Raw genomic sequence first — 25,564 nt, 5'->3', positions numbered from 1 at the left:
CATTAAATGGGAATCAATTAATTAATTAAACATTTAAAAATGTCTCTTAAACGTCAAATATTGACATTGACAGCTGTCATTATTCACGGATTAAGGTATTAAAATGACTACAAAGGGACTTTGTAAATTTATTTATTATCGTTATTGAACAATTAAATTATCCTTTTAATTTAATACTATTTGTCACTCATTAAAATGGTATTAATTAATTGCAAAGTTAAAACTGTCTCATAAACGTCAAATATTGACAGTTGGCATAGCCTGCTGTCACTTAAAGTTTGTTTACATATATTGACAGAAGCCTTGCCTTCAGCCTTATTATTGTTTTGTTATTGTCCAATTAATTTATCTTTTAATTATATTTATATCTATCCCCTATTAAAAACCGCTTCCTAAAGCAAAATGAACGCCAACAGGTGCCGGTTATGCTTGGGGCACACTACTCAATACATAAACATTTTCCAAAAAGACAGTTTTTCAGAAATGATACACATTTTAAGTGGCATAAAGGTAATTTGGATCCCCTCACAATTTATTAATATAGATTGTAGCCTGATATTATTTTTAGGTGGACCCTGAAGATGGGCTTCCATCAATAGCATGCCTACAATGCCACCAAGAAGTAAAGTCAGCGATGCTGACTCGCTACCAAATAATCAACTCGAATAAGACATTGTGTGAAGAATTACAGTTTTCCGCCCACCCGGATATTAAAATTGACTATGATGATGAGCCCATAGGTTCAGACTGTGAGGTTGATAACTCTTTTGATATGATTGAAGTTGAAACTGAGCTAACTGAAGAGGAGTGTTGTGAGGACAACAGAAACTCACCAATCAATGCCATAAAGTTTAAAAGAAAGCCCTTGGGAGATAAAGTTGATAGAAAAAAACGAAAGCCAGCAAAAGTACAGTTTACATTATCAGTAGAACATGAGAAATTCTTAAAAGGGATTAAGAGAAATGACCGGGTGGCTTGTCCGGACTGTGGCAAGGTTTTATTCGGGGTAAACATGAAAAATCATTTATATACTCATAAGTATGATCCAGTTATTTGTGACATGTGTGGAAAGACTTCTAAAAATGCTCAGGTAAGCTTTAGAGATATTCATAAATTTGGGTGTAGATGAATGTAGAAAGTGAGGTTAGAAGACCTTTTTACTCTCGGTTTTATTTGTTTTTTTGCCAGTAAGGACTCTTACACAGTTATATAAGATTAATAAAATAAAAAAAAATAATAATTTCTTTAAGGCCTTACAAGATCACATCAACTACTACCATAAAACTACCATAGACCGATTTGTTTGTGACAAATGCGGTAGATGCTTTCGGGTTCGGTGTGCCTTAGAGAAACACGAACTGAAAGAACACGGTAGCGGTGAGAAAAGTTGTGAATGTTCAATTTGTGGCAAAAAGTTTTTTGAGCAAGGTAATTAATAGTATTTTTTTAAGAAATATTCCATGAAACGGCAAAACTTTGCAGCTCAATTAAAAAACCACATAAAAATCACTCACAATAAAATTAAATCGTACAAATGCGAGCACTGCGGTAAGGACTTTGGAAGAAGGACCCAATTCGTTACTCACCAGCTGGTCCATTCCAAAGTTAATCGTTACCATTGCCAAGTGTGCGGCAAAGGGTTCAAAATAAAACAGACCATGCAGACACATCTTAAGGGCGTACACGGGATAGAAGAGGAAAAAACGATATTTTGCGATATTTGCCATAAAGGGTTCTCTTCACAAAATGGTCTGAGGGCCCATATTAACTCCAGAGTGCATGGCTTGGAGAAGTGCGAGCACTGTTCAGAGTACATCACTCTCGAGTTTAAAAGGGTACATTTAAAGGAAATGCATGGTTTGAAGGTAAGTTAATGTTTGTACAGTTTGAAATAAATCTTTTTTTTATATATAATTGTTTTTATAACCAAATTATGTTAAAAATGCTCAAATGCACCAACATGTCCAATATGAATAAAAAAGTTGATGTGGTAAGTAATTTGGGGGCCCTCAGATATTGGGTAGCAAAATTGTGAACACAATTTTTTTCTTTTTTACACTAAAATTGATAAAGTATTCTCCCTTAAGCGCGCCTAAGTTTGTTACGTGGATAGTCGCGCGGGTGACATGTATCACCCAGCTCCTAATTATTAAATATTTGCAAAACAAAAATATTTCTTTATTTATTATTCTAAATAATTCCTAAATTAAATAAATAAAAATACAGAGATGGTAGTGAAAAATTTTTATTTACTGATAAAGTGAGTATTACTAATTTTCAAAACAATTCGTGCATATTTCACGCAGATGCTCTCCACTGTTGGCGTTTGAAGCACCATTTTCTTGTACTTTTATCTCTTTGACGTCCACACCGATAATAGCGCCCGCGCGATCCATTTCGGCGAGCAATAATTGGTTCAGCTTCCTCTCCATCCAATAACAACTTCGCCCGCCTTCGTCATTCTCTGGGAATAGACACAATATTTAGTCGTCGTTCTATGTGTGGCTTTATCAATTGCCAACTTACATTTTGTAAAAAATCGGTTCTTCTCACTGTTTTGTTAAAATTATGAGAATTATAAATGCATGCTGCGTTAATTCCTATTATATTATTAAGCAGGTCAAAAAAGAGTACCATAGGCCAGCGTCTCGTAGTTCTTGACACATCATAATTTCCACAAAGCTGATCGACCAAATCCACACCAATTTTTGTCATCATAATTTCAGGTTTGTTTTTACGGTTAGATGACTGGTCAGTCGAAGCACTATGATGCATAGTTGACAGTAATAATACTGTCTTATTTTTTTTTGGACAATATGAAACTAAAGTTACGTCTTCCTGAAATCCAAAAATGGCTGGCATTTTAAATTTATCTGGTAGAAATTCCTTGGGTATTTTACGTTTATTTTTCCTTATCGTGCCAACATATGTTAGTTTTTTATTATTCAGAAGTTTTTTAGCCGGAGGAAGGCTTGTGAACCAGTTGTCGCCCGTAACGTTTCTGTTACTACCTTGAACGGGCTCTATCAAACGTAAAACAATATATTCGGCTGCGTTACTCATTTGGTATGGGCCATCAGGTTGCTCTCCAACATAGGGTTCTAAATTAATAGTATAAGCAGTCTTGGAATCAGTTAAAGCAAAAACCTTTACCCCATACTTCTCTGGCTTACTAGGTATATACTGCTTGAAACTGCATCTACCTCTGAATGCCAACAGTTGCTCATCCCGTAAGATACTCACTGGGAGAATAATACTTTTGAAAATTATTATTATTATTAGCTCAAAAACTTAGAGTTTAAAAACCCTGATTGGTGCAAGTTTGTCAATAGTTTTGCGACTTTCTCGTATATCGTCGAACCGTAAACATCGCAAAATAAATCTAAATCTTTTCGCCCATGGTCAAATAACAAGATTCTAAGCCACTGCTTACTGATTACTCGCTAGCTCGATTACCGAGTAAAAAATAAAAAAATAATTACATTATAAAAGATAAATCTAAACCAAAGATAAAGCTACAGTCTTTGGTGAGTTTTACTATGGCTAAACAATCCTATGCGAGATTTGCAAATCCGGCCACAAACATCACACGGAAATTCCTGCAGAGCGGGTCTTTGGGTTCTTCTAGTCAGTTGAGGAGCAACGGACGTCGCTCTTCTCCATTGGGCACGATTGTTGACTATCTCTTTCCAGTTGTTTTCAATTCCCAATAGCTTTAAATAATCGTGGACGACATCTTTGAAGCGTTTGTATTGATGCTCCTTGCACCTTCTGTTAGTTCTTCATACAAAAGAGATTTTGGTAAGCGCCGTTCGTCCATTCTGTATACATGACCCAGCCATCTCATTCTTGCCTTTCGCACCATAGTGTCAATATTTATACAGTTTGATCTTTGCAGAACCTCATTATTAGAAACTTTATGAAACCATCTGATTCTCATCATTTGTCGCAGTTGCCGTTGCTGAAATTGTTCAAGAGCCTTTATATGTCGTCTGTATGGGATCCATGATTCGCAGCCATATAATAGCGTTGGTACAATTATTGCTCTATATACTGCCGTTTTCGTTTTAAGACTCAGATTATGATTGTAAGACACTCGATCCTTAAGACTCCAATACGCTTTTGATGTAGAGCTAATTCTGTTTGCTATTTCGTCGTCATGTTTAGTTTTGTACTAAATACGCTACCTAGGTAGTTAAAGCGTTCAACTTGCTCCAAAGTCTCGCCATTGACCTGTATGAGCTGAGGATTATCTGATGCAGGAGTTATAAGAAGCTTGGTTTTTGACGTGTTTAGTTTTAGACCTAAGGCTTGGTATGCCCAGGCATAAGAAGCAAGAATTTCCTGAAGAGTTTCTGCTGTGTACGCAATCAGCGCACAGTCATCCGCATATTGAAGATCCGTGATAAAACGCACTCTTGTTCTAGCTCTAAGACGTTTTTAATTGAAAAGCCCTCCATCATATCTATATCTGATTCCAATCCCTCTAGCAAATAGATTTCTGTCAACAATGATCGATAGCGCCGCAAGGAAAACATTGAACAAAATAGGAGCCAGCCCTGCCTAACTCCCGTCTCAGTGGAGAACGGTTCTGAAAGCTCACCGTTTACTAGCACTTGTGCTTGATTACTTGTATGTAAATTTTCGACCACTGAGACGAATTTATTTGGGATTCCGAAACTTTTTAAAATGCACCAGAGGACCTTTCTGTTAACCGAATCAAAGGCCTTCGCCAGATCTATGAATGCGACATGTAATTGAGTCTGATGTTCTCTCGCCTTTTCTTGAAGTTGGCGAAGTGCAAAGATCAGATCGTTGGTTCCTCTGTTTGGCCGAAAGCCGCTCTGGGTTTCTGGAATAAGTTTTTCCACTACTGGTTGTAGTCTATCCGCTAAGATCTTTGATAGAATCTTTCCCGCTATCGACAGTAATGAAATGCCGCGATAGTTGTTACGTTGATAGTCATACGCGGAGCCTTTATTCTTGTAAATGTTTATGATATTGGCGTTTTTAAAGTCTTGCGGGGTTTTTTCGCTGAGCCAGATTTTGTCTAAGATAGATTTCAACAGTACAATAATATCGTCATCGGCCGCCTTGTAGATCTCAGCTGGTAAGCCGTCGGGCCCCGCAGCTTTATTATTTTTTAATTTTTTGATAGCTGATCGAATTTCTTCCACAGATATTGGACCATCCAGTTCGTGTGCCGTTTCTTATTGTGGAATCATGTTTATCACTTTGAGGTCAACTTCGTTTGATTAATTAAGTACTGTGCAATAGTGTTCCCTCCATCTTAGCATGATATCTTTTATGTCCTTAAGAGTATTGCCGTGCATGTCTTTTACTGGGCATATATTTCGGCGGGAAGGATGGTACACTTCTTTTAGAGCTTGAAAAAACTTTTTGTAGTCTCGGTCATCTGCGAACTGCTGTATTTCGCGCGCCTTGTTTGCCCACCAGTTGTTCTTCAGCATTCGCGTTTCTTTTCTGAGTTCGTTTGTAGTATCTCTAAGCTTTGTTTGCGCAGCTATGTTCTGAGGATTGCTAAGAGCGTTTTCCTGAGCTACGTACTTACGTTCCAATAGAGGTTTTATCAGGAGTCCATTCTCTTTCAATCAGTCTGGCTGATGATTGCGCGGCATGGTTCCCAGAATTGAGCTGCTAATGTCCATTAGATTTTGTTTAACTAAAGCCCAGTGTTCTTCTAGATCTTGTGGGAAATTATCGGCATGAAGATTATCCCTAATTTCGCTACGAAAATGCGAAGCTACTGCTGTATCCTTGAGTTTTTTTAGGCAAAACTTTTTCTTGACTTTCTTACTGCTGCCACGCCTATACCTTGGTTTTAAGTTGATTTTTAAGTTAGCCAGGACCAGGCGGTGGTCCGTCCAGCACTCTACGTCAACTCTGGCTTTAATAACTTGCACTTCGTTCAGATTTTTCTGGCGTACTATTATGTAGTCCAGCATATGCCAGTGTCCCGATCGAGGGTGACACCAAGTACCTTTGAATTTATCATCCATTTGAAAGAAGGTATTTGTTATGGCTAAGTCATGTTCTGTGCACAGTTCCAATAGCAACTCTCCGTTTGAATTTGCTTTTCCGATTCCGTAGGCACCGATAACCGTTGGCCATATATCAGCTGCTTTACCAACCCTGGCATTGAAATCTCCCAAGAGAATAACATGTTCTTTCCTTGGTATTCTTTCTAAGATGTTGTTGAGTTCTTCATAAAATACTTCCTTTATTTCAAGGTCTGCGTCCAGTGTTGGTGCACAAGCCGATATGATGGTAACATAATTACCATTAGTCACTTGGTATTTGAGCAGCATAAGTCTTTCGGAGATGCCATAAGGTAGTAGAAAATGGTACAGTGAAAACATCTTGTCAAACTTGCATTGCACAGTTTACACTTGATAACGGTTGGAGATACTTACCAACCGAAACGTCGTGTTACATTAAATAAATAAGACAATGCAAGTTCGACAATGTTTTCATGCCATAAGGTAGTTGTTGGAGTGATTTGACTATATCGTTCTTTATCGCGAAGCCTACTCCGTGCAGCCTTCTACCATCCTTTGGATAACCTCTCCAGAAAAAGGTATAGTTCTGTTCGGTTAAAGAACCTTCACCGAGTATAGATATAGCAATCTAATAAATGCCTTGATTTCAATTATGTCCGTAGGCCTAGCATCACGATCACGTTGAAATTTACTGCGGATCTTTTCGATGTAAGTATTAGTAGAATGAACAAATTATACGTAAAATGTTATCATCGAAAAATAAACTTATAATGTCAATATCTGTTTTTGTCTCACGAGCATTATTTTTTGGACCAGGAAGTTGGGTAATGATATTGTGGGCTCTAGTACGAACATTTGAAATAGGATGTGACTTACGCCATTTTGTCGAAGAATCTTTCCCCATGTAAACATTTTGTGACAAATTGGAGTCATTTCTCATGTGTGTAGATTCGACCACTTCCTCTGTATCACTAACTTCTTGCTCATCAGAGTCCGTCATGTGATCACTTTCTAAAATATGGTCGAATCGTTATGGAAATATTTAAAACAAATAATAAAAAATGATTGTCTACATAAATAAAATAATGTTAAATATTTCTAAATCAAGTAAATACAATATCACAAATCATGTAAAGAGAAAATAAATAAATTATACTTGCCTTATAAAAAAACGCGAATAACGCACGAATAAACGCGAGGTAAAATAATCTATTTATAAACACAAAACTGCAATCACCACAACGTTGCCGATCACGAAGATGCTTTCTCAAACAGAGTTGGGAAGGTACTAAAAGCGTCGTCTGCGTAAAGGTATCGGATACAATTTTGCGTATTGAATTGTACACGCGCGTCTAAGGGAGGGTTAATAAAAAATTCGGAACCAATGATACTTTTATGCATTAATCATTTAAACAAACCTCAACATTCTCTTAAAAACAGAAAGAAAGTACCGATAGCCTTATCAGCTATTTGGGATTAGTGCTACCGCGGACATGATTAATAACAATAAAAGTACAAAAAAATAAAGCATATTATTTATTCAATAAAAATTTTTATGCAAAATCATTTAAAAAGCATGTATACATTACATTATCCCAATAATTAATCTATTCTGATATCCAAGTTACTAGAATACTGAGTGTAAACGCTCAGCTTCAATGTATTATACAACCGATTAAACTGATGTTTATAATTTGGAAAGTCTGACCTTAAATTTTCAATTAACACCACCAACTTACCATTTATATCCTTCTGATAATAAAACTCGGCCTGCATGTTGTCTTTTTTCGTATAAATAAATGGTTGCCTCTTGGCAAGTAAATCATTAAACATGCTCAACTTCCTCTGAGTCATGATGAGCATCTCAAACTTCAATTGTCTGTTAGTCTTGCGTTTCTCGATCTGCTCCTTTAGGCTCATAGAGTAATTCTTGCAAAACTCAATATCATGCTTAGTTGACTCTATTTCTTGCTCTATATGAGCCTTTTCCCCTTGCAACTGTTCAATCTTCTCTTCTATAGTTTTTTTTTCATTTTCAAGCTGCTTGATTTTGTTTCTTATGTCGTCCATTTTTCTTGTATAGTTGATTCTCGTTTTCATTTCGCTTGTTTTCGAGCGCGATTGTCTCGCTTCTGCTACCATGAAAATCGCCTCGCGTCTTGAGACACAATGTTCCAAGTCTTTCACCAGTTTTTCTTGGGCCTTCTTTAATTGACTAATATGGGGGTTTATTTAGAAAGGGATTGTTTCCCTAGCAGACAATTCTTACCTGTATATAACACTCATTCTCTGGATTTCTTGTCTCATATTGCTGATGTCCCCTGTACCACCTCGAACCCCTCTCATATCCTGTTTTGTTTGGTTGGCCAGTTTTACCTTTTTCTCCCATTCTAGGGCCTCTCGGTTGAGTTCTATGAGCTCTTTACTCAACGTTACTTTCTCATCTTCTAGCTCGGCTATGTCGGACTCTATTTTAAGGCATTCTAGTTCAGTATCTTTTAGTTTACCTGTAAAAATTTATTTATTAATTAAATAGTATAAAACTTAAGGTTTGACGTGAAAAGCTAGTGGGCACGCGGATACTGAAAAAATTAATTAAAAAAACTCTCCATGATGCTTTTTCTGAGTACAGGGCCCTAAGATCCCCATTTACTTGCAATATTTTTTTCAAATTTTGATTTGTTTTGTTTACAAAAAAAGCAAACAGGAATGTCAACTAAATGACACTATTGACAACTGACATATATGACATTGATGGATTCTTATTAGTGTTTTCCATTTGTTGGGTAACCAACGTAGTTTATGTTCTATTAAAAGATGGCGCCTATTGTACGATGCTTATTTGTACACCTAAGTTGAAATTCATTATGAACACATAAAGAATAAATTACTTACCGTCGTACTGGGACTGCAAATAATAATTTTTCTTGTCCAAAACGTTCTTCCTATCCTTTTTCTTATACAAATTATCGCACAGCACGCTGGTTTTATTTTGTAAATTGTTGATGTTTTGCGAAACTCGCTCTTCCTGTTTCTTGTAGTTCTCGATCTCGTTGTTCACTTTCAAATTTTTCTGTTCCAGAATTAAGTTTTGTTTCCTCAAGAGGTTCAGCTTGTGGATCTGCTCCTGGCGCTCCTTGGACACGCTCAGCAAATTCTTTTGCTCCCTGAGCCAAAATATTTGCAGGTTTTTGATTTTATCTTGCGTTTCTTCGATTTGTTTCTCGAGGGCTATTATGCGCAACTCCTGCGGCGATATTATGTCCTTCACTTGCATCTTTTCCAAAATCTTCTCCAGTTTGATGTTCAGGACCGTGACGTGACGCTCCTTTTTCCGGAACAGCATTTGATATTTATCCTTTTCCGCTTGGATGCCGTCCGCCTCGTTGTCCAACTCGGTTTTCTCTTTCTCAATCTCGGCCAGGGATCTCTCGCTTTCCTCGTTTTTATACTTTTGCGATTCGATGTCCGAAACCAGCAGGCTGTGCTTGTTTTCCGCCTCGTTCATTATGATTTCCAAGTCTTTACGTTTCTCCCTTGCGATGTTTAGTAAGCGCATCAAATTCCCTGCGACCTATTTACGAGAAATTTCAAATTATAAGTGAATAATTAGGAATTTACGGTCTTACCGTGTCATTTGCAGCTTGGTTTTCGATATCTTGCAACAGTTTCCTCTCTAGTTCGTACTTTTTCGAGGAGATCCTATCGAAATCCTTGACGATTCTCTTGAACAGCACTTCTTTGTACTTGAGCTCTTCAGAGGCCCGTTGGATGTCCTTTTCTGTCTGATCTAAAATGAAAGGATAGAGTGGTAAGTTGATATCGCTATAGGCAGAACAACTTATAACCTATAATTGCTTGCATTTCCGCCATATTCCGCGCGTGCTCATTAAACCGAGCAGTTTCCTCTTCCAATTGTTGTTTGCAGTTGCTAATATCCAGCTCGGCCCTCGCCTTATTTAAAACGAACCGCTGATTCTCGTTCATCTCCCCCTTCGTTAGTTTTCGCACCTTTTCCGCTTCAGAAATGGTGCTTTTAACTTTCTCTTGGATAGCATTTTCCTACAAAATTCCCATTTAACTAACTGGCTATCAACTGGTTGCTCATAATTACTTCCGTTCTAAGGCACTCCACGATCCGATCTCTGCTACCTATAGCAACCACCACGGAATTCCAGGAATGCATTAGGCAACGGTACTCGGCCTGAAGGGCTTCCAAGTTGGTGTTGCCTAGCGCTACTGTCTGCTCCAGTTCTTCCCTTTCGGTTTCTAAAATGAAACGTTTGACTGCACTAGTGTAACAAATGGAAAAGGCGATAAATTGCACAAGTTATGGCGTTTTCCTTTTGTTACGGCGATGTATTTGTTTGGACAGGTCAGTGGTTTTTCGTACCTTTTAGTTTGATTTGCATGTCCATCGTGTCGATTTCGGTCTCGAGGTGCCAAATCGCTCTCGTGATTTTATAAATTTGAGCGTCCTGCTTTCGTTTCTCCTCGGAGAGCTTCAGATGGTCCTTTCGGGTTTTTTCGGCTACCCGCTGGTTTACCGCGATGTTCGATTCGATCTTTTTTTCCCATTGAGAGACCTGGAAAATAGTTTTTCGTAATGAAAAATGGTTTTTAGCTGTTTTTCGTTAACGTAAAAATGACAGATGACATTGACAAAGCAATGAATCGACATTTGACTATAGACCTTTTCGGTTAAGAAATTCAGCGGCTTTCGTATGAAGTCATAATCAATAAAATCCATTCACCAGTTTTTAAAATATATAGATGTAAAGCCTTTAACAATGTCAAGATTTTTTAATCCATTGAAAAACTACTCAATATCTCCTAAAGTAACAATCATTTGACACACGACAAGAATCAAAATGTCATTTTATCCAAGATGGCGACCGTGGGTGTACTATAAAACTATACTATGACGTAACAATGAGAGCTGAACATAGGCGCTTTGGTGCGTAAACTACTAATTTGACGCCATAACTTGAATAAGGGCGCATGAGTACAGTACTTACTTACTTGATTTATTAATAAGTTTACTGCGCTGATTTCATTCTGTAGCTCTAAAGAAGATTTCTCTGCAGCGATCATTTTCTCTTGTGCCTCTTTATATTTCGCCTTTTCCTCTTTGATTTTGTTTTCTACTTCCTCCCTGGCGGACGTCATACTCTGTACATCTCTCACCAGATCTTCTAGGCATTTTTGTTGCCTACAGTACAAGTTAGGGTCTATATTATCAGAATTTATCATGAATCTTCACTTACCTGCAGACCATCTGTTGGGTTTCATACGTCTGCACCCCGAGCAACTCTCTCTCTTCGTTTTTCTTTTTCGTTTCGGTTTCGTACTCAAAAATCTCATTTTTCAGCCTATTGATCTGGAACAGATAATGTTCCTTAAGGCTCTCCTGGAACTTCTTCAGGAGCGGATGATCTGGATCCAGCACCGTCTTCTCTTGCGTAGGATCTGGGGCGACTTTTACTTCTTCCATCGTCTTTAAAAAGCTTCTTTTTTGTAAAATATACTAAAAAATGGCATAAATGTCAGTAAGACGTGCCGATTATTACACCTTACGTCTCGGATGTTTGATCGATAACGATCGGAGAGGGGTTAACTTATATTACTTGACCCGGTTCAGTAAACACCGAGGGTCGTAAATTGATATTAAAGCCGCACTCTTTATCAATACTTCGAGTTCATATTGGGCCTAAAATTAGGGAACTTTTCCTTATTTTTTCCCAAAATGGCCTTCACCCAAAATTTTGACATCTGTCATACGTCCCCGCGCCATTTTTTTAAAGATGGCGTCATTTTGACATTGACTTCTGTCATTATTGTAAACAGCTTGGGCAACCCTATAAGACAATGAATAAAACGCAACTAATATTTATATAAATTTTATATTATTTCATGCTAAACTAATGACATAAATTACATAAATCTATGTTTGTTTACAATCGGCATAATACACCACAGCACCGTTGCTCGTCCTATTGGCCACAGTATACGGAAATCTGTCCATTCCATTGCAGGCTGCACCGACAGTGCCATTTTTATCCACGGCCACGATTCCTCCGAAGAACGACGGATATTTCCGGGTTATGCGATCAATTGCTGTTTGGGCTGCTTGACTGGGCGTGGCTCCTTGACGCATCTGTTCTACCGCTAAAAAACTGTTTAACGCAAGTAACACTGGAAGTTCTGCGCACCTAACCTGCATCATCTCTAAGCTAGTTACCTTGGCAAGAACCTCATCATGACGTCACCATCTCCAGTGCCTACTGCGGCTCCCACCTCGCTGTCCGCGTAGGCTCCCGCTCCTGGAATAGGCGAATCGCCTACCCTCCTAAAACGTGTCAAAACTAACCTTACTATCCTTCTTAAAAGTCAACAGCTTACCCGGGAATTTTATGATTAGCCCCATTAGTCGACGTACCAGCCACCAAATGACCATAAGCGTTCATAACGATCATACCGATGGTGTCATGGTTACCTGTGTTAAACACGCTTTCTGGTATATCTTGGGGAATCTCATTGGTTAAAATGGGATCTGGGTGTCTGCGCCTTAGGGAGCATGTACTTTTTGGTTTATAAGGACCACAGCTCTTGGTTGGGTCTGGAGTAACGTCCTTGTATAGAAGCAACATTAATCCAGAACTGCCTCTACTCAGTCCAAAACTTACCTGCCAAAAATTGGGTTGACAGTTGGATTCCTTCCAGGTTTCGTATTGATTCGAGGAGTAATTGGTTGTGAGGGACTCCTCGGGGAATCCCATATCCTTAGCAAAAGCTGTAGCAAGCGAACCGACTAGAAACGAATGCTGAGTGTTCTCGAGAACCTTACGGGCTACCCCTATGGCGTCCTTGATGCCTCTTAAGCCACCTACGGCCCCCATGTTCATGGTGTTTCTAAAACAGTATGAAAAAAATAGAAATCTTCTGGATAAGGACGCTATTATTTACCCGTCAAATATTAGGGCATCCAAAGTGGATTCTCCATTTTCATCGGGGCTTCCCCCATAACCCACCGTAAAGTCGCACTGCATGGCTTGACAGGTTCTACAGCCAACAGTTAAAGCGTCTAGGGCCAGATCGTATGAGTTTAATTGCTCCCATGCTAAGAAGAAAATAGTCTTGTCTTGTGAATGTGTGTGTGTAAAAATGACCGAAAATGTCTTACCGTTTATCGTTGCTTGGGTGAAGGCCCAAGTAGTGGCCACAAAGGGACTTCCCGCAAAGGTATATGACAGTTTTAGTAACAAGAATAATAGTGATGGCAGGAGTTTTCTCATTGTGACTAATGGGAGACTAAGAAAATAATTATTAAAGAATAAATTATTCTCTTTAAAAATGTTTTATCTTGGCTTGGAAACAAATCACAGTAAATATTATCGAATTTATTTATCTATTAAATAAACTTAATTTTATTTGCTAAGATAAGACAAAAATAATAAAAGTAATGATTATGAGACTCGGGCGGAATATCGTTCAATAACTCGTTGTATAAACAAGCACATTTTTTCACGTTTTAAATTCAAATCTCCCGCCATAAGTCGAATTCAAATATTCCGCCTTTTTTTGACGTTCGTAAAAAGAGGTTCAAATGTTTTTTGCATTGACATAATGCAAAAAACAGCGTCAGCTGTTTTAACTTTTGAAATTGCCGACGTAGGGTCAACATTTGTCTAGTATAGACGAATAAAATATTTTAAAATTTAAATAAATTAAGAAAAAAACATTTATACTTTAGTGCTTTTATTTAAAATGTCTCTGCCGTTAAAGTGTTAAATAAACCCTTGAAAAGGCTTTTGCTGCAAAGGTAGGATTCTTAAATATTTAACTAAATTGCTAAAATAAATAATTACCTGTTTTTAGCCCTTAAATCGTTCTCCTCTGTTATTAAATAGCTATAAATCCTTTAAAGTAATCCATGAAAGCCCTTAAGTTTGCACTACAAACTGTAAACAAATAAACATAACCTCAAAATTAAAATTCTTATTAACCAATAGTTTGTTTACCTTATAATTTTAAAAAGCCTTTGTATGTCAGCCTTTAAGTAAGTTCTTAAATACTTCTAATGTCTTAAGTGTTTATTTAAGAATTTTGCAAGTTTTGAGTCCAAAGTTTGCAATACAAACTGTAAACAAACAAACATAACCTCAAAATTTAAATCAACCAATACTTTGGTTACCTTATACTTTTAAAAAGCTCTCTAAATCTTCGTATATAAGGGTTTTCGGGTAATTTGGTAAATACTTATCAATATTTTATGTGTTTTTTCAAGAATTTTGCTATAAAACCGCCATTTTTTTACTTTTAAAAAGCCTCACCGAACAACTTCTAAAAAACCATGAAGCACTCAAGCGAACCAGAAAAAGACCAATGGCACAAGTATGCCAAAATATACGATCCAGTAAAATGTGCCTCAATAGATGGCACCGACTCAGAACCCCATGATCGAGCTGTCGTAAGGGCCCTTAACTCAGAGTACCGACCAAACAGGTTCATTAAAGGCATGTGAACTAAACCAATAATTTCTTGTATTAATCCGCTCTAAAGGATGAAGTTTTTTTAATACTTAGGTAAACCGGAGTGTACCATTTTCATAAGTCGCCTGAACCATGACACAAGCAAAGACACCATCAAAGAAGTGTTCTCGACTTATGGGAAAATCAAAAGGTTCAGATTGGTGAGGGATGTGGTCACCGGGATGCCCAAAGGATACGGTTTCATCGAATATGAAGATGAACAGTCTGCGGAACAAGCTTATCGATATGCAGATAAAATGGTAATCGATGGTAGGCCTGTGTTCGTGGACTTTGAATGTGAAAGGTAAGCCTTCGGAGAAGTACTTTGTTTTTAAATATATTCCAGGAGTTAGATAGAGGGATAGATTTAAACTGTAGTTTACATTTTTGTATCTTATGCTAAGTACAATTTATTTTAATAAATTATACTTAGGGGTAATTAAATTGTACTGCTTGGGGATGTGTCCACTGGCGATAATCAAGTTGCTGAACACTAGCAGCAGATTACTTGGTGTCATCCTTGATAACAAGCTTAAATTTACCAGGCGTATACTTGACCCGGTGGTACAATTTTCAATTATAGCTTTCATGGCTTTAGTAAAATTATTCATGCAAATATTTGGGCGATATATAACATTGCAATCTATCACCCATATCAAAATTCGTTAGGCTGTCTGGTATTTTTTAAAAGTTAGCAATTTTTTTAGTATTAATTTGTACCTTTTCTGGGTCATTACTTTTAAAAGCTGCATGGTCAGTAATGTTGAGAGATGGTCAGTCAAACCACCGTCTATAGATTACAACAAGTCAGACCACTTCCTATACCGCCCGTGTTAAAGCAAAATTGACTTTGAATCCCGCTGTTTGCTGCGTACGAGCGTTTACCAGGGTTTATCGTAAATATCGATGAAAGTAAATTCTGAGGGGCGCTGATGATTTTTATACGAGGAGTATTCATAAGAAGTATTTTGAGTCATAAAATAAGAACTTTTTTTATAGGACTGGAATAGAATGTGTTTATATGACAGTGTTTCTTAATTATTAACGTTTTTACACATTTTTTATATTAGCTTCACTTCTTTGCCTTTATGTAGCAATGTTTGTATGTATGTATATAACAAATCTAAGAATTCTATTTAAACTATAACTTCTACTTGTCAGATTGTTTGCAAATTTTGTAGGTGCTTGGCTTTCGATAACAAGGACAGTTTTTAAAATGTTTTTGAGTTTCCCTTTTCTAAAATTGGTGTATCTAGAAGTTTTGATCAGTTCAATGAATTTGAACTTTTAAATAAATTGGAAGCGTTTAATATGGCGGATTCAAAGTGGCTGCCTTTTAAGTCAAATATAATAGTTAAAAGTGAATTTGAAAAAAACCTTACTTGTTGAATTGTTTAAATTTGCTACATTTTTAGGAGTCTTATCAAAAAATTATAACAAATATTAAGCAAATACAAGTTTTTGCTTAATATTTGTTGAAATTTTAGAGATGAATATCCAAAAAATAAATCTAAAGTTAAAATAAATAAACAATTAAAAAACACATTTAAAAGCACTAAAAAATATAAAATAATTTTAATACGGCATGGGTTATTTTAATTTTTAAATTAGGTCGTTTTAAAAATACAAAAGCGCAAAAGAATAACAAACAATTATCATAATAAGCGCTAAATAAGTAGTTTTGTAAATTATATACTTTGTATTCATTTGTGGATATACCTAGTAAATATAAACTCCTGGACAAAATTATCGCACCACTAATTATTTTGTCAAGAAAATTTAAATAAAAATAAATATCAGTTAAAACAGTTATAATTGGTGCAATTGCCTGGAAAAAAAAAAAAAATATTTTGACCTACCTGAAACTTTTTTTTAATTCCAGGCATTTGAAGTGAGTTTTTTCTTGTAAAATTTACTTAAAAAAATATATCTCGAGGGAAAAAAACAGTCTTTTTTAATTTTTTTTTCTTAAAGGCACTTAAAGTCATTTTTTTATATAGGATCTCATAAGAGTGATAATTTTTATTTTTTTCCAGGCACTTGAAGCTATTTTCAGGCAATTTAGTGGAATTTCTTGTTTCTTTTAGACTACCAAGGCAGTTTTTGAAAATCTCTTTTTTTTTGAAGATAAAACTGCTTCGATTGCCTGGAAAAAGTAAGAAATGAATTTGAAATACGTGCCACTTTTATTTATGTCAGGCAATTGAGGTTCAAGTTTGTTTTTGCACAATTGAGTTTAAAACTGAGCAATTTGGAAGGAAAAAAAACATGTTCAGAGTGTAATGGTTTTAAAGAAAATAAATTTAATCTCAGGCAATAGAAGCTATTTTTTATTGAAAATTACGGTCAGAAGTAAAGAAACGTAATTTTTAGTTCAGTGTAATTTTTTTTCCAGGCACTAATTTTTTAGTTTTTCAGGTAGCCAAGGTAACTTTTTAAATAATTTTTCTCATGGAAAAAACCACTGCAATTGCCTAGAAAAAATGAAAAATTACTTTGACTTACCTGATTTGTTTTTATTTTAGGCACTTGAAGTCAGTTTTCTTGCAAATTCGATTTTAAAAAAGTCACATAGGAAAAACAGTCTTCAGGCAGTTTAAAGTAAATTTTTGGTGAAATTTTTATTTCTTTCAAGCAGTCTGGTCAATTTATGAAAATCACTTTTTTTCTTAGATAAAATTGATGCAATTGCTTGGAAAAAGTAAGAAATTATTCCTGCCTGAATTTTTGTTGGTATTTACTTTAGATAGTTAAAAAGTCATTTCTTAATAATTGCAAGCAATTTAAGTTATTGCAAGCATTAGTTTATGAAGTAGTTTATAAACATAATTTTAGGCAGCCCAAACAATTTTTTAAAGTTATAAAATTACACTACATAGCGTTTCTTTCCATTTCTTTCAGACAGTCAAGGCAATTTTTGACAATAACTTTTCTTGGACAAAAAGTAAAAAATAAAACAAATATATTTTTTTAATATTATTATTTAAAACTATCCTCTTGTTTCTCGACTGATTTTTTTTTTCGTGATTTTTGTTCAACTTATTTAAGAAAATTCCTAAAATATATCTCCCTTTTTTATGGCTTGGAAATTTGGCACTGAAATATGACCTGAATTAAAATAGTCCAAAAATATATCAACTACCCAACGATTAATTTCAAATCTTTCTTAGCTGCATTGGAAAATTAAAACCATTGTTTTTTAACTGCTTAAGATGGGATTATTATTGTTTTTCCAATAAATGACATGAAAAAGTAAAAAATGGTTTTAAATAAACTCCTGGACAAAATTATCGCACCACTAATTATTTTGTCAAGAAAATTTAAATAAAAATAAATATCAGTTAAAACAGTTATAATATCTTTTCTCGTATAAAAAGCAGAACTGGACAAAAACTATGTTTATGCTTTATCATGGAACATGCTGCTCGTGAGGAGTGAGAATACATCCGCAGGAAAGTTTTTATAATTTGATACGAGGAATGCTGCGAAGACTTCAAGCGGTCATTGCAGCTAGAGGTGGCAATACACGTTATTAAGAATTCATTATGGGTCTATTGTTTTATTTTTGTATCAAAATTGAAGTTAGTGAAAATCGATGCTTTTCCTTGTATTGAATTTAGTTACTTAAATCTCGTTTTGTTAAATAGAATATAATTGTTTTTGTTAATTAATAATGCATAGTTAACAATGCTTATAAGTTTGCTTATTTTTTTATCTTTATTAAAAAAAAATCTCTAAAAATCAAGTGGTGCGATAATTTTGTCCAGGAGTTTATATAAAATATGTTAAAATATCAAAATTTACCGGGTCTTAAACGCCGACATTGGTGGCCGACAAAAAGAAGTGGGGTGTGTTGGTTTAGGATAATAGGTTGTAAAATCGGCTAAAACTATTCCAGTAACATTAGGGGGAGAAAATAAATAATAAACAATTTTTTAAGATTGTAATGTTTTATGTAAAACACAAAATACAGAACAAAATATTTAACATATAGGGATGAAATACATACTACTTTATTATTGGGTAATTATATTTATACAAGTAGTATGTAATCAAATTATTGTTTAAAACGCTACAAGCAAAAACTCTCTCGCGAAACGGATGCACACAAGTTAACGTACTTGCGAAAACTAAACCTGGGGTCTACCCAGCCGATGCATGGCGAGGTGAGGAACGGGGGGTGGGGCAATCGATTTCAGGGCCGCTCGAGTGGTCTGACTTGTTGTAATCTATAGACGGTGGTCAAACCACTCGTTATAATATAAGAACTGACAATTATATTGTTGGCGGTAGTTTTTAAAAAGATGTGATCTATGCAGCTTTTTGGATTTCCTGCTACCCTAGAAAAACCATTTATTTGACTAATGTATCCCATGTGATTTAAATAATTGAGATATTCTGTAGAGCATGTTGTAGTTTATTATGTAACATTATGTTTTAAACAAAATATCATTAAGATGTCCGCCTCGGCTACGGCGGCAGACGTTTAGACGATGAACCCAATTTTCAATCACTTTTTATAACAAGTTGGGCTGAATTTCGCGAATAACCCTAGTTATGTTAACTTTCAACTCACTGATGGTTTGCGGATTGTTAGAATACACTTTCGACTTCACATATCCCCAATGAAAAAAGTCCAGGGGACTAAGATCACAGGACTTTGGTGGCCAGTTGATATTGCCATGTCGCGAAATTATTCGATCTTCAAAACGCTCTCTTAATAAATTAATTGTGGCTCGGGCGGTGTGTGATGTTGCTCCGTCCTGTTCGAAATCTCCACCATCAATTGCAGGCCAAAGAAAGTTTGTTATCATGTCGCGGTAGCGCTCTCCGTTGACTGTCACAGTACGCCCCCTTGCATCCTCAAAAAAGTATGGACCGATAATTCCACCGACATGCAAACCACACCACACAGTCACTTTTAACGGGTGTAATGGCACCTGTACCAAGGGCGTCGCCAGAGAGGAGCAGAAGGGCCTAGAGGTTAACGCTAAACCAGTCATCCGGCTAATTGAAACTTTACTTTGAAAACGTATATTTCTTAACTTATCACTTATTAATTTCACTCAATAATTAGGCTATTAGGTAACTTCAATCTAAGATAAGGCTTTACTATACCTATACATATTTACATTTCGGGGACTCGAAGCGCTCGCCAGTGAAAAGCGAATTGAAACGATTACGCTCACTTTGAGCCAAGAACCTACGGATACTACGGAAAACGTACGACTTTGCCAAAGACGCCCAGTATCTGAAAAGAAAATTCAATCATTCCTGGTTCGAAATGTACTCACCATGCTTAGCGTACAGAGCCTTCAGTAAATTCTGTACACTATTTCCACCCAATCTGAGCTCCGTCAGAGGTGTTTTAGGTTCGTTCATTATAAGGCCGTTTTGTAAGTTCAAAGATGTTCATGAATACTGCAGAAAACACGCAGATACTCACTTTCATAAGACGGCATTGGAAGCAGCTAAATCTTTTCTTGATAATGTGCCAGTAGATGTGCAAATTAACAAATACTCTCTGGAAAGTCTTGAAAAAAACAGGAAAATTATAAGATCGATTATTTCCTGCATTCCTTTTTTGCGGATCCCACGACCTAGCATTAAGGGGGGCAAGCTATGGTGATGGAATTCTGGAAGGGCTGTATAAGATGCGAATTGACGCAGGAGACACTATTTTAAAAAACCATCTTGAGCATAGAGAGAAAAATGCAAATTATCGATCGGTTGACATCCAGAATGACATTATCAGTATTTGTGGAGATGTTATTAAGGCCGATTGCATCAAGCATATAGCATTTTAGCAGACGAAACAGCGGATATCTCTGGAAAGGAACAGCTAGCTCTCAGTTGGCATAAGATATTTTGATGAGGAAACCAGCAACATTGAAGAAGTATTCCTCGGATTTGATGAGCTTACAGCCTTGGACGCTAAATCGATTGCCACGGCATAGTGTTGCCGCAAGAGACAACAGAGATTCTCGTCTCTCGTCTTGTCTCGTCCTCTCTCGACGAGAAATTCTCCTTTCTCTCGGTCTCTCTCGTAAAAAATATTTTTATATGATCTTTCAAATAGGTACATGAAAAGCATAACTTTTAGTACTCTGTACCGATACGCTAATAATAAATGTAGGTGTTTTATTTACAAAATGTGGGTTTATGTACCTAATTTCGTAAACACCCTGTCGGCTTGACAAAAGCCTATTAGATTCAGAGACCTCGGTTTCAGAAGATTGGCGTCACTTTAACCACAGATATAACTAGCTAACGCTTGCGTTAGCTTTCCCCATCAGTTTGGCTAAATAAGACAAAGCGGGCAAAACGGAAAAAGCCCAAGTTCAGAACCATCTATCAACCATTAGGAATAATATATGTATGTTTTATGAGGGGATTATTTCTTTGTTAAGTTGGGTCAATTCCGCCTTCTCTATAAATATTCTAGTAATATTGAAGGTAAATATGAGTTCTTTTGATCATATTTGATGGTTACTATTTGATCATACTTTGATGGAAATTAAAGTATTAAATTAATTTTTTTTCCTTATTTTTATTATCCTCGGACGAGAATATCGTCCATCTCCTCACAAGAGAATAATTTTCTCTCGTCTCGTCTCGTCTCGGCGGCAACACTACCACGGCAATAAACGAATTCCTGACGAAAGAGGATCTCGATCCAGATAAATGCGTTGGTTTGGGATTCGATGGTTGTTCCACGATGTCTGGAAAAGTAGGTGGCGTTCAGGCTATTTTGCGTAAAAAATGCAAGAAAGCACTATTTTTTCATTGCTCTTCACATAAACTCAACCTGGTAATCAATGATCTGAATGCTCTGCCGGAGATCCGAAATACAGTTGGGGTCATCAAAGATATAATTACATTTTTTCGTGAATCGGTTCTAAGAAGAAAATTAATACCCAATATTCCCAAGCTGTGCCCAAACAAGGTGGAGCGAGAAATACAAGAGCATCAGAGTTTTTAAAGAGAACTTTTGTGATATAATGGAGGCACTAGAAACCGTGTCTCGAGATGGCAATATTGCGACAAGGAAACATGCATATCAGCTTCTAAAGTTTCGTTTATTTTTAGCCTTGGATTGATAGCCAAATATCCCGCTCTTTTAGAACCAACAGTAAACGTGCTCCAATCAGTCTCCTTGGATGCAGTTCAGGCATCACAGCATATTGGTCGTGTTTTAAAACTGATCAAAAACCACCGTGAGAATCCCGACAAAATAACAGAAGAAATTTTCAAAGATGCTTCTGTTATTGCGGAAAAAATTGGATTGGATATGAAATCAATACCGCGTACTGCTGAAAGACAACAACCCATCAAAAAGCCCCTCAGAATTTTGGCGCAGGTCCATAACAATTCCTTATTTGGACTCAATTATTAATTCCCTAGAAATAAGGTTTTCTGAAGAAAATAGACCATCATTTACTTTGACAAAACTACATCCTGAGCAAATGAAAAACATTTCTTTGGAAGAACTTGAAGAGGCTTGCGAGGAATTTAAAAATTTTTACGGTATTACAAATATCCAAAATTAGATAGAGCTTTGGAAAAAAATATGGGAGGAAAAACCAGAATCGGTCAAAATGAGTGTTGTGGACACCCTCAAGGAAACTGATGATTTCTTTCCTGAAATTAAGAAGGCTTTACAGATCCTTGTTGCATTACCTTGTACGACTTGTACAGTTGAAAGGTCATTTAGTAGCCTTAGGAGAATCAAAACCTGGTTGAGGAGCACCATGTCTGAAACTCGACTCAATGGCCTCGCTATGATGAGTGTAAATTAAAATTTTTGTTTTTTGTCTTTAGTTCTTTCATGCTGCCCCTCCCTAGCTTACCGGCTGGCGACGCCCTTGACCTGTACTAATTTCTGGGGATTGTTCTCACACCAGAAGCGGCAATTTTGCATATTGACAACGCCACTAAGACAAAAATGGGCTTCATCTGAAAAGATGATTTGTTGCCCAAAATCGGCATTTTGTTCCAACTGCAACAGGGCCCAGTCGGTAAACGTTCTTCGCAAACCATGGTCAGCAGGCTTCAATTCTTGAGTTAGAACCATCTTATAAGGATGTAGGCCTAAGTCTTTCTTCAAAATGCGCCACAGAGACATTGCCTAATTGCTGAGAACGGCGCAAAACAGACACATTGTTATTCGCGTCAACACTTTCTCTTGCAGCGGTCCTTGCACTTTTTTGTCGCGTTGGTGGCTTATTATCCAGAAGAGTGTACTCGCGTTGAAACTTATTAATTGTGCGCCTTATTGCAAGCTCAGAAGGCCGTCAACGATGGCCAAAATCTACTCTAAGAGCACGATAACAGAACAGGCTCTAACCGATTGCGCCTTTTCGTAATACCTTTTCACGATAGCTACACGTTGCTCTTGACTTAAACGATTCATGATGAAATGTCAAAGTATACTTAACACAACTGACACTTAATCCGCGTTTCACTAAACTTCTATCACTTCTATTGGTAGACCCATTACAAGACAAATGCACTTGATATTTCAACTATTTTCCGTATCTTTCCTTCAGTGTTCCAAGAGGAAAACAATAGAAACTTCTCAACGACTTGACCTTAACATAATTTAAAGAATTTCTCCCAGTAATTGCAGGTTTCTTGCTACACTTTCTAGTTCTATAGTAGACACCTTGCGAGCTATATGAAGTATTGGGCACTATTTTCTTTGTCTTTTAGATTGTTAAAAGGTTGGAAACCTCGTCGATTAGGCGGTGGCTTCGGGGGTAAAAAAGAATCGGGGCAATTAAGGTTCGGGGGTAGAGATCGCCCCTTTAAAAAACCGATCGCTTTGGAACTGGAAGGAAAACGGAAAAGAGAGGAGGCTGACAGGAGACGTGATAGAGAGCGCAGAGTCAGAGACAAGGAGCGCAGAACCTTAAACCAAAACGGCACTGTTAAGAGAAAGTCAAAAGAACGTTCTCCGTTAATCCCCAAACGTCCTCCCTCACCCAAACCTGACAAACAATGTTCGCAAAAGAAACACCACTCGAATCAAGAGAAACCCTCAAGGGAAAAAAACGGTGAAAGCGATTACCGTGCTTCGAGAAATCAACAACGGTCACCGGAGGAGACACTTATTAAACCGTCGAAAAGAGATGGAAATCGTCCAGTTGAACCCAAAAAACCTCCTGCACCCCAAAGAAGACCCCCATCGCCGGACCGTAGGCCCACTAGGCACCATTCCCCAGTAAGACGACCCCCGGAACCCCCTAATAAGCGACTCGCGCAATCGCGAACCCAAAGATCTCCGGAATATCGGCCGAAACGTTATTCGCCAACTTTAAGGCCTTATCGCGGTGGTTCCCCAAAGGAGAGCGAACGACGTAGAAGACTCTCGCCACAAAGACACTTTTCCTCCCCAAAGCGATATTCTCCCAAGGGTTTAAGGCGACCCCCTTCTCCCGTACGTCAACGAAGTAGATCTCCATTGAACCGACGTAGATCCAACGAATTGCCATCGTGGGCCGAGGAGAAGAGATATTTCGGGAGACCTCCTTCTCCCTCTTATCCTGAATCATCGTCTCCCTCGAGAAGTAGTAGAAGAAGAAGAAGTTTCTCGCCGTATAATAGATCTGACTTGCCTACTAGGGAGGAATATTCGTCGAGGCATAGAAGAACTCCTACTCCTGAGAGAGTGAGACAGGACGCCGATAGATACGTTAGGAGAGAGGAACAACAACAGTATTATTATGAAAATGTAGCACCGGTTTATTCTGGTATTGATAATATTCATTGTCCTCCAACAAATAGGGAATCAGCGAATCAGTTTGGAGCTCTAAGGGGCTCTCAGAGGGAAGAAATTGGGGGGTATAGACCTTCTCAGCGACAATACGATAATTATTATCGGAATATTCCGGGAGGTAGCAGAGAAAGAACTTTTCGTGATTAGAAATAGATGATTACAAGAATGAATCCATTGATTTTGATATAAAAAATTTAACCGTTGTGAGATTGTTTTATTACCCCAGCTTAGTTTAATTTGCAAGTTTTTGTCGATCAACTAAACGTACTAAAGCGATCAAATAATCCATACTAGTCAGGATATTAACCCAAATCTTTTGTTGGTAAAAAGCGGGTTGCCTATAACCTTTCTAACCCAGTTTTGATGGCAACCGTTCTGAATATCGATTGACAGCTGTCACTTTTGACAGTGACGTTTTCAAATATTCTAAATTTAAATAATATAGCGGAATTGCTTGCTCACTCTTATTATTCCAATAAATAATACTAAGGTAAATAAAAATGATTGTTTAACAAAAAATCGAGTGGATTGCCTATAAGCGTTATAAACCAATCATTACCGGTTGTGATGGAAAACGCTCAGTATTTGAAGTGACAGCTGTCACATTTGACATTGACGTTTGCTCAGAGTGTCATATAATATAGAAGAATTACTTTTTTGCTTTTATCCTTCTGTTAACAAAAGCCATGTTATTACATTAGATAATAGACAATTTGAGAAAAATTTGTTTTTTTTTTTAACGAAAAGTCTTATCGAGCGGCATCAACCGATAACGCAACCAGCTATCATGGAAAAAGCTTAGTATTTGAATTGACAGCTTGTCACTTTTGACATTGACGTTTGCAAACCTTTAAATTATAATATTTTAGCAGAATAACTTGTTTAATCCTTTTATTAATAAAAACGCTATTATTAGAATAAATATTAATAATTTAAATGAAAGGTGTTTTTTTTTTTTAACAAGAAGTCGAGCAAGTTGCCTAGAAGCGGACTCATTACCGGTAACGTAGCTGGATAATTGAACTGACAGCTGTCACTTTAGACGTTTGCAAATCATAAACTATAGTAATATAGCGAAACTATTTGCTTATTTTTCTATTAATAAATGCGCTATTATTACAATAAATGATAATTATTTAAATAAAACGTGGTACTTCTTAAAATAAGTCAAGCGTGTTGTCTATAGGTAGCATTAACCGGTTACGATAGAAAGCGCCCAGTATTTGAATTGGCAG

At 36.8% G+C, this 25,564-nt stretch overlaps 3 protein-coding genes across 7 annotated transcripts; 1 reads left to right on the top strand and 2 right to left on the bottom strand.

Moving 5' to 3' along the window:
• The first annotated feature begins 306 nt into the window (after nucleotides 1-306).
• On the top strand, nucleotides 307-24,532 carry LOC126741024 (U1 small nuclear ribonucleoprotein 70 kDa-like). 4 transcript variants are annotated; one of them, XM_050447281.1, is made up of 7 exons: nucleotides 307-510; nucleotides 569-1,090; nucleotides 1,251-1,428; nucleotides 1,483-1,865; nucleotides 14,348-14,536; nucleotides 14,606-14,855; nucleotides 23,264-24,532. In XM_050447281.1, the coding sequence occupies exons 5-7, from the start codon at nucleotides 14,374-14,376 to the stop codon at nucleotides 24,474-24,476; spliced, it is 1,626 nt and encodes a 541-aa protein (XP_050303238.1). In that variant the 5' UTR covers nucleotides 307-510; nucleotides 569-1,090; nucleotides 1,251-1,428; nucleotides 1,483-1,865; nucleotides 14,348-14,373; the 3' UTR covers nucleotides 24,477-24,532. The 4 variants fall into 4 exon arrangements, with proteins under 4 accessions (XP_050303238.1, XP_050303239.1, XP_050303240.1 ...); XM_050447282.1 differs by lacking the exons at nucleotides 307-510; nucleotides 569-1,090; nucleotides 1,251-1,428; nucleotides 1,483-1,865 and adding an exon at nucleotides 13,648-13,842; XM_050447283.1 differs by lacking the exons at nucleotides 307-510; nucleotides 569-1,090; nucleotides 1,251-1,428; nucleotides 1,483-1,865 and adding an exon at nucleotides 13,983-14,079.
• On the bottom strand, nucleotides 7,544-11,621 carry LOC126741023 (coiled-coil domain-containing protein 40). Its single transcript, XM_050447280.1, has 9 exons — nucleotides 11,288-11,621; nucleotides 11,043-11,232; nucleotides 10,414-10,606; nucleotides 10,135-10,289; nucleotides 9,869-10,082; nucleotides 9,650-9,810; nucleotides 8,916-9,594; nucleotides 8,290-8,527; nucleotides 7,544-8,235 (listed from the first exon to the last, which is right to left on the bottom strand). Exons 1-9 carry the CDS (start codon nucleotides 11,512-11,514, stop codon nucleotides 7,623-7,625), a joined length of 2,670 nt encoding a protein of 889 aa, XP_050303237.1. The 5' UTR covers nucleotides 11,515-11,621; the 3' UTR covers nucleotides 7,544-7,622.
• On the bottom strand, nucleotides 11,908-14,160 carry LOC126741025 (N(4)-(Beta-N-acetylglucosaminyl)-L-asparaginase-like). 2 transcript variants are annotated; one of them, XM_050447285.1, is made up of 8 exons: nucleotides 14,042-14,160; nucleotides 13,889-13,981; nucleotides 13,204-13,331; nucleotides 12,987-13,140; nucleotides 12,707-12,932; nucleotides 12,423-12,652; nucleotides 12,262-12,369; nucleotides 11,908-12,196 (listed from the first exon to the last, which is right to left on the bottom strand). In XM_050447285.1, exons 3-8 carry the CDS (start codon nucleotides 13,313-13,315, stop codon nucleotides 11,965-11,967), a joined length of 1,062 nt encoding a protein of 353 aa, XP_050303242.1. In that variant the 5' UTR covers nucleotides 13,316-13,331; nucleotides 13,889-13,981; nucleotides 14,042-14,160; the 3' UTR covers nucleotides 11,908-11,964. The 2 variants fall into 2 exon arrangements, with proteins under 2 accessions (XP_050303242.1, XP_050303244.1); XM_050447287.1 differs by lacking the exons at nucleotides 13,889-13,981; nucleotides 14,042-14,160 and having other exon boundaries at nucleotides 13,204-13,403.
• Nucleotides 24,533-25,564: the final 1,032 nt, after the last annotated feature.

The sequence above is a fragment of the Anthonomus grandis genome, chromosome 10 (assembly GCF_022605725.1).
Source record: "Anthonomus grandis grandis chromosome 10, icAntGran1.3, whole genome shotgun sequence".
Classification (NCBI taxonomy): Eukaryota; Metazoa; Arthropoda; class Insecta; order Coleoptera; family Curculionidae; genus Anthonomus; species Anthonomus grandis.
The sequence above is the reverse complement of the archived record's forward strand: the minus strand, read 5'-3'. Positions and strand labels throughout refer to the sequence as shown.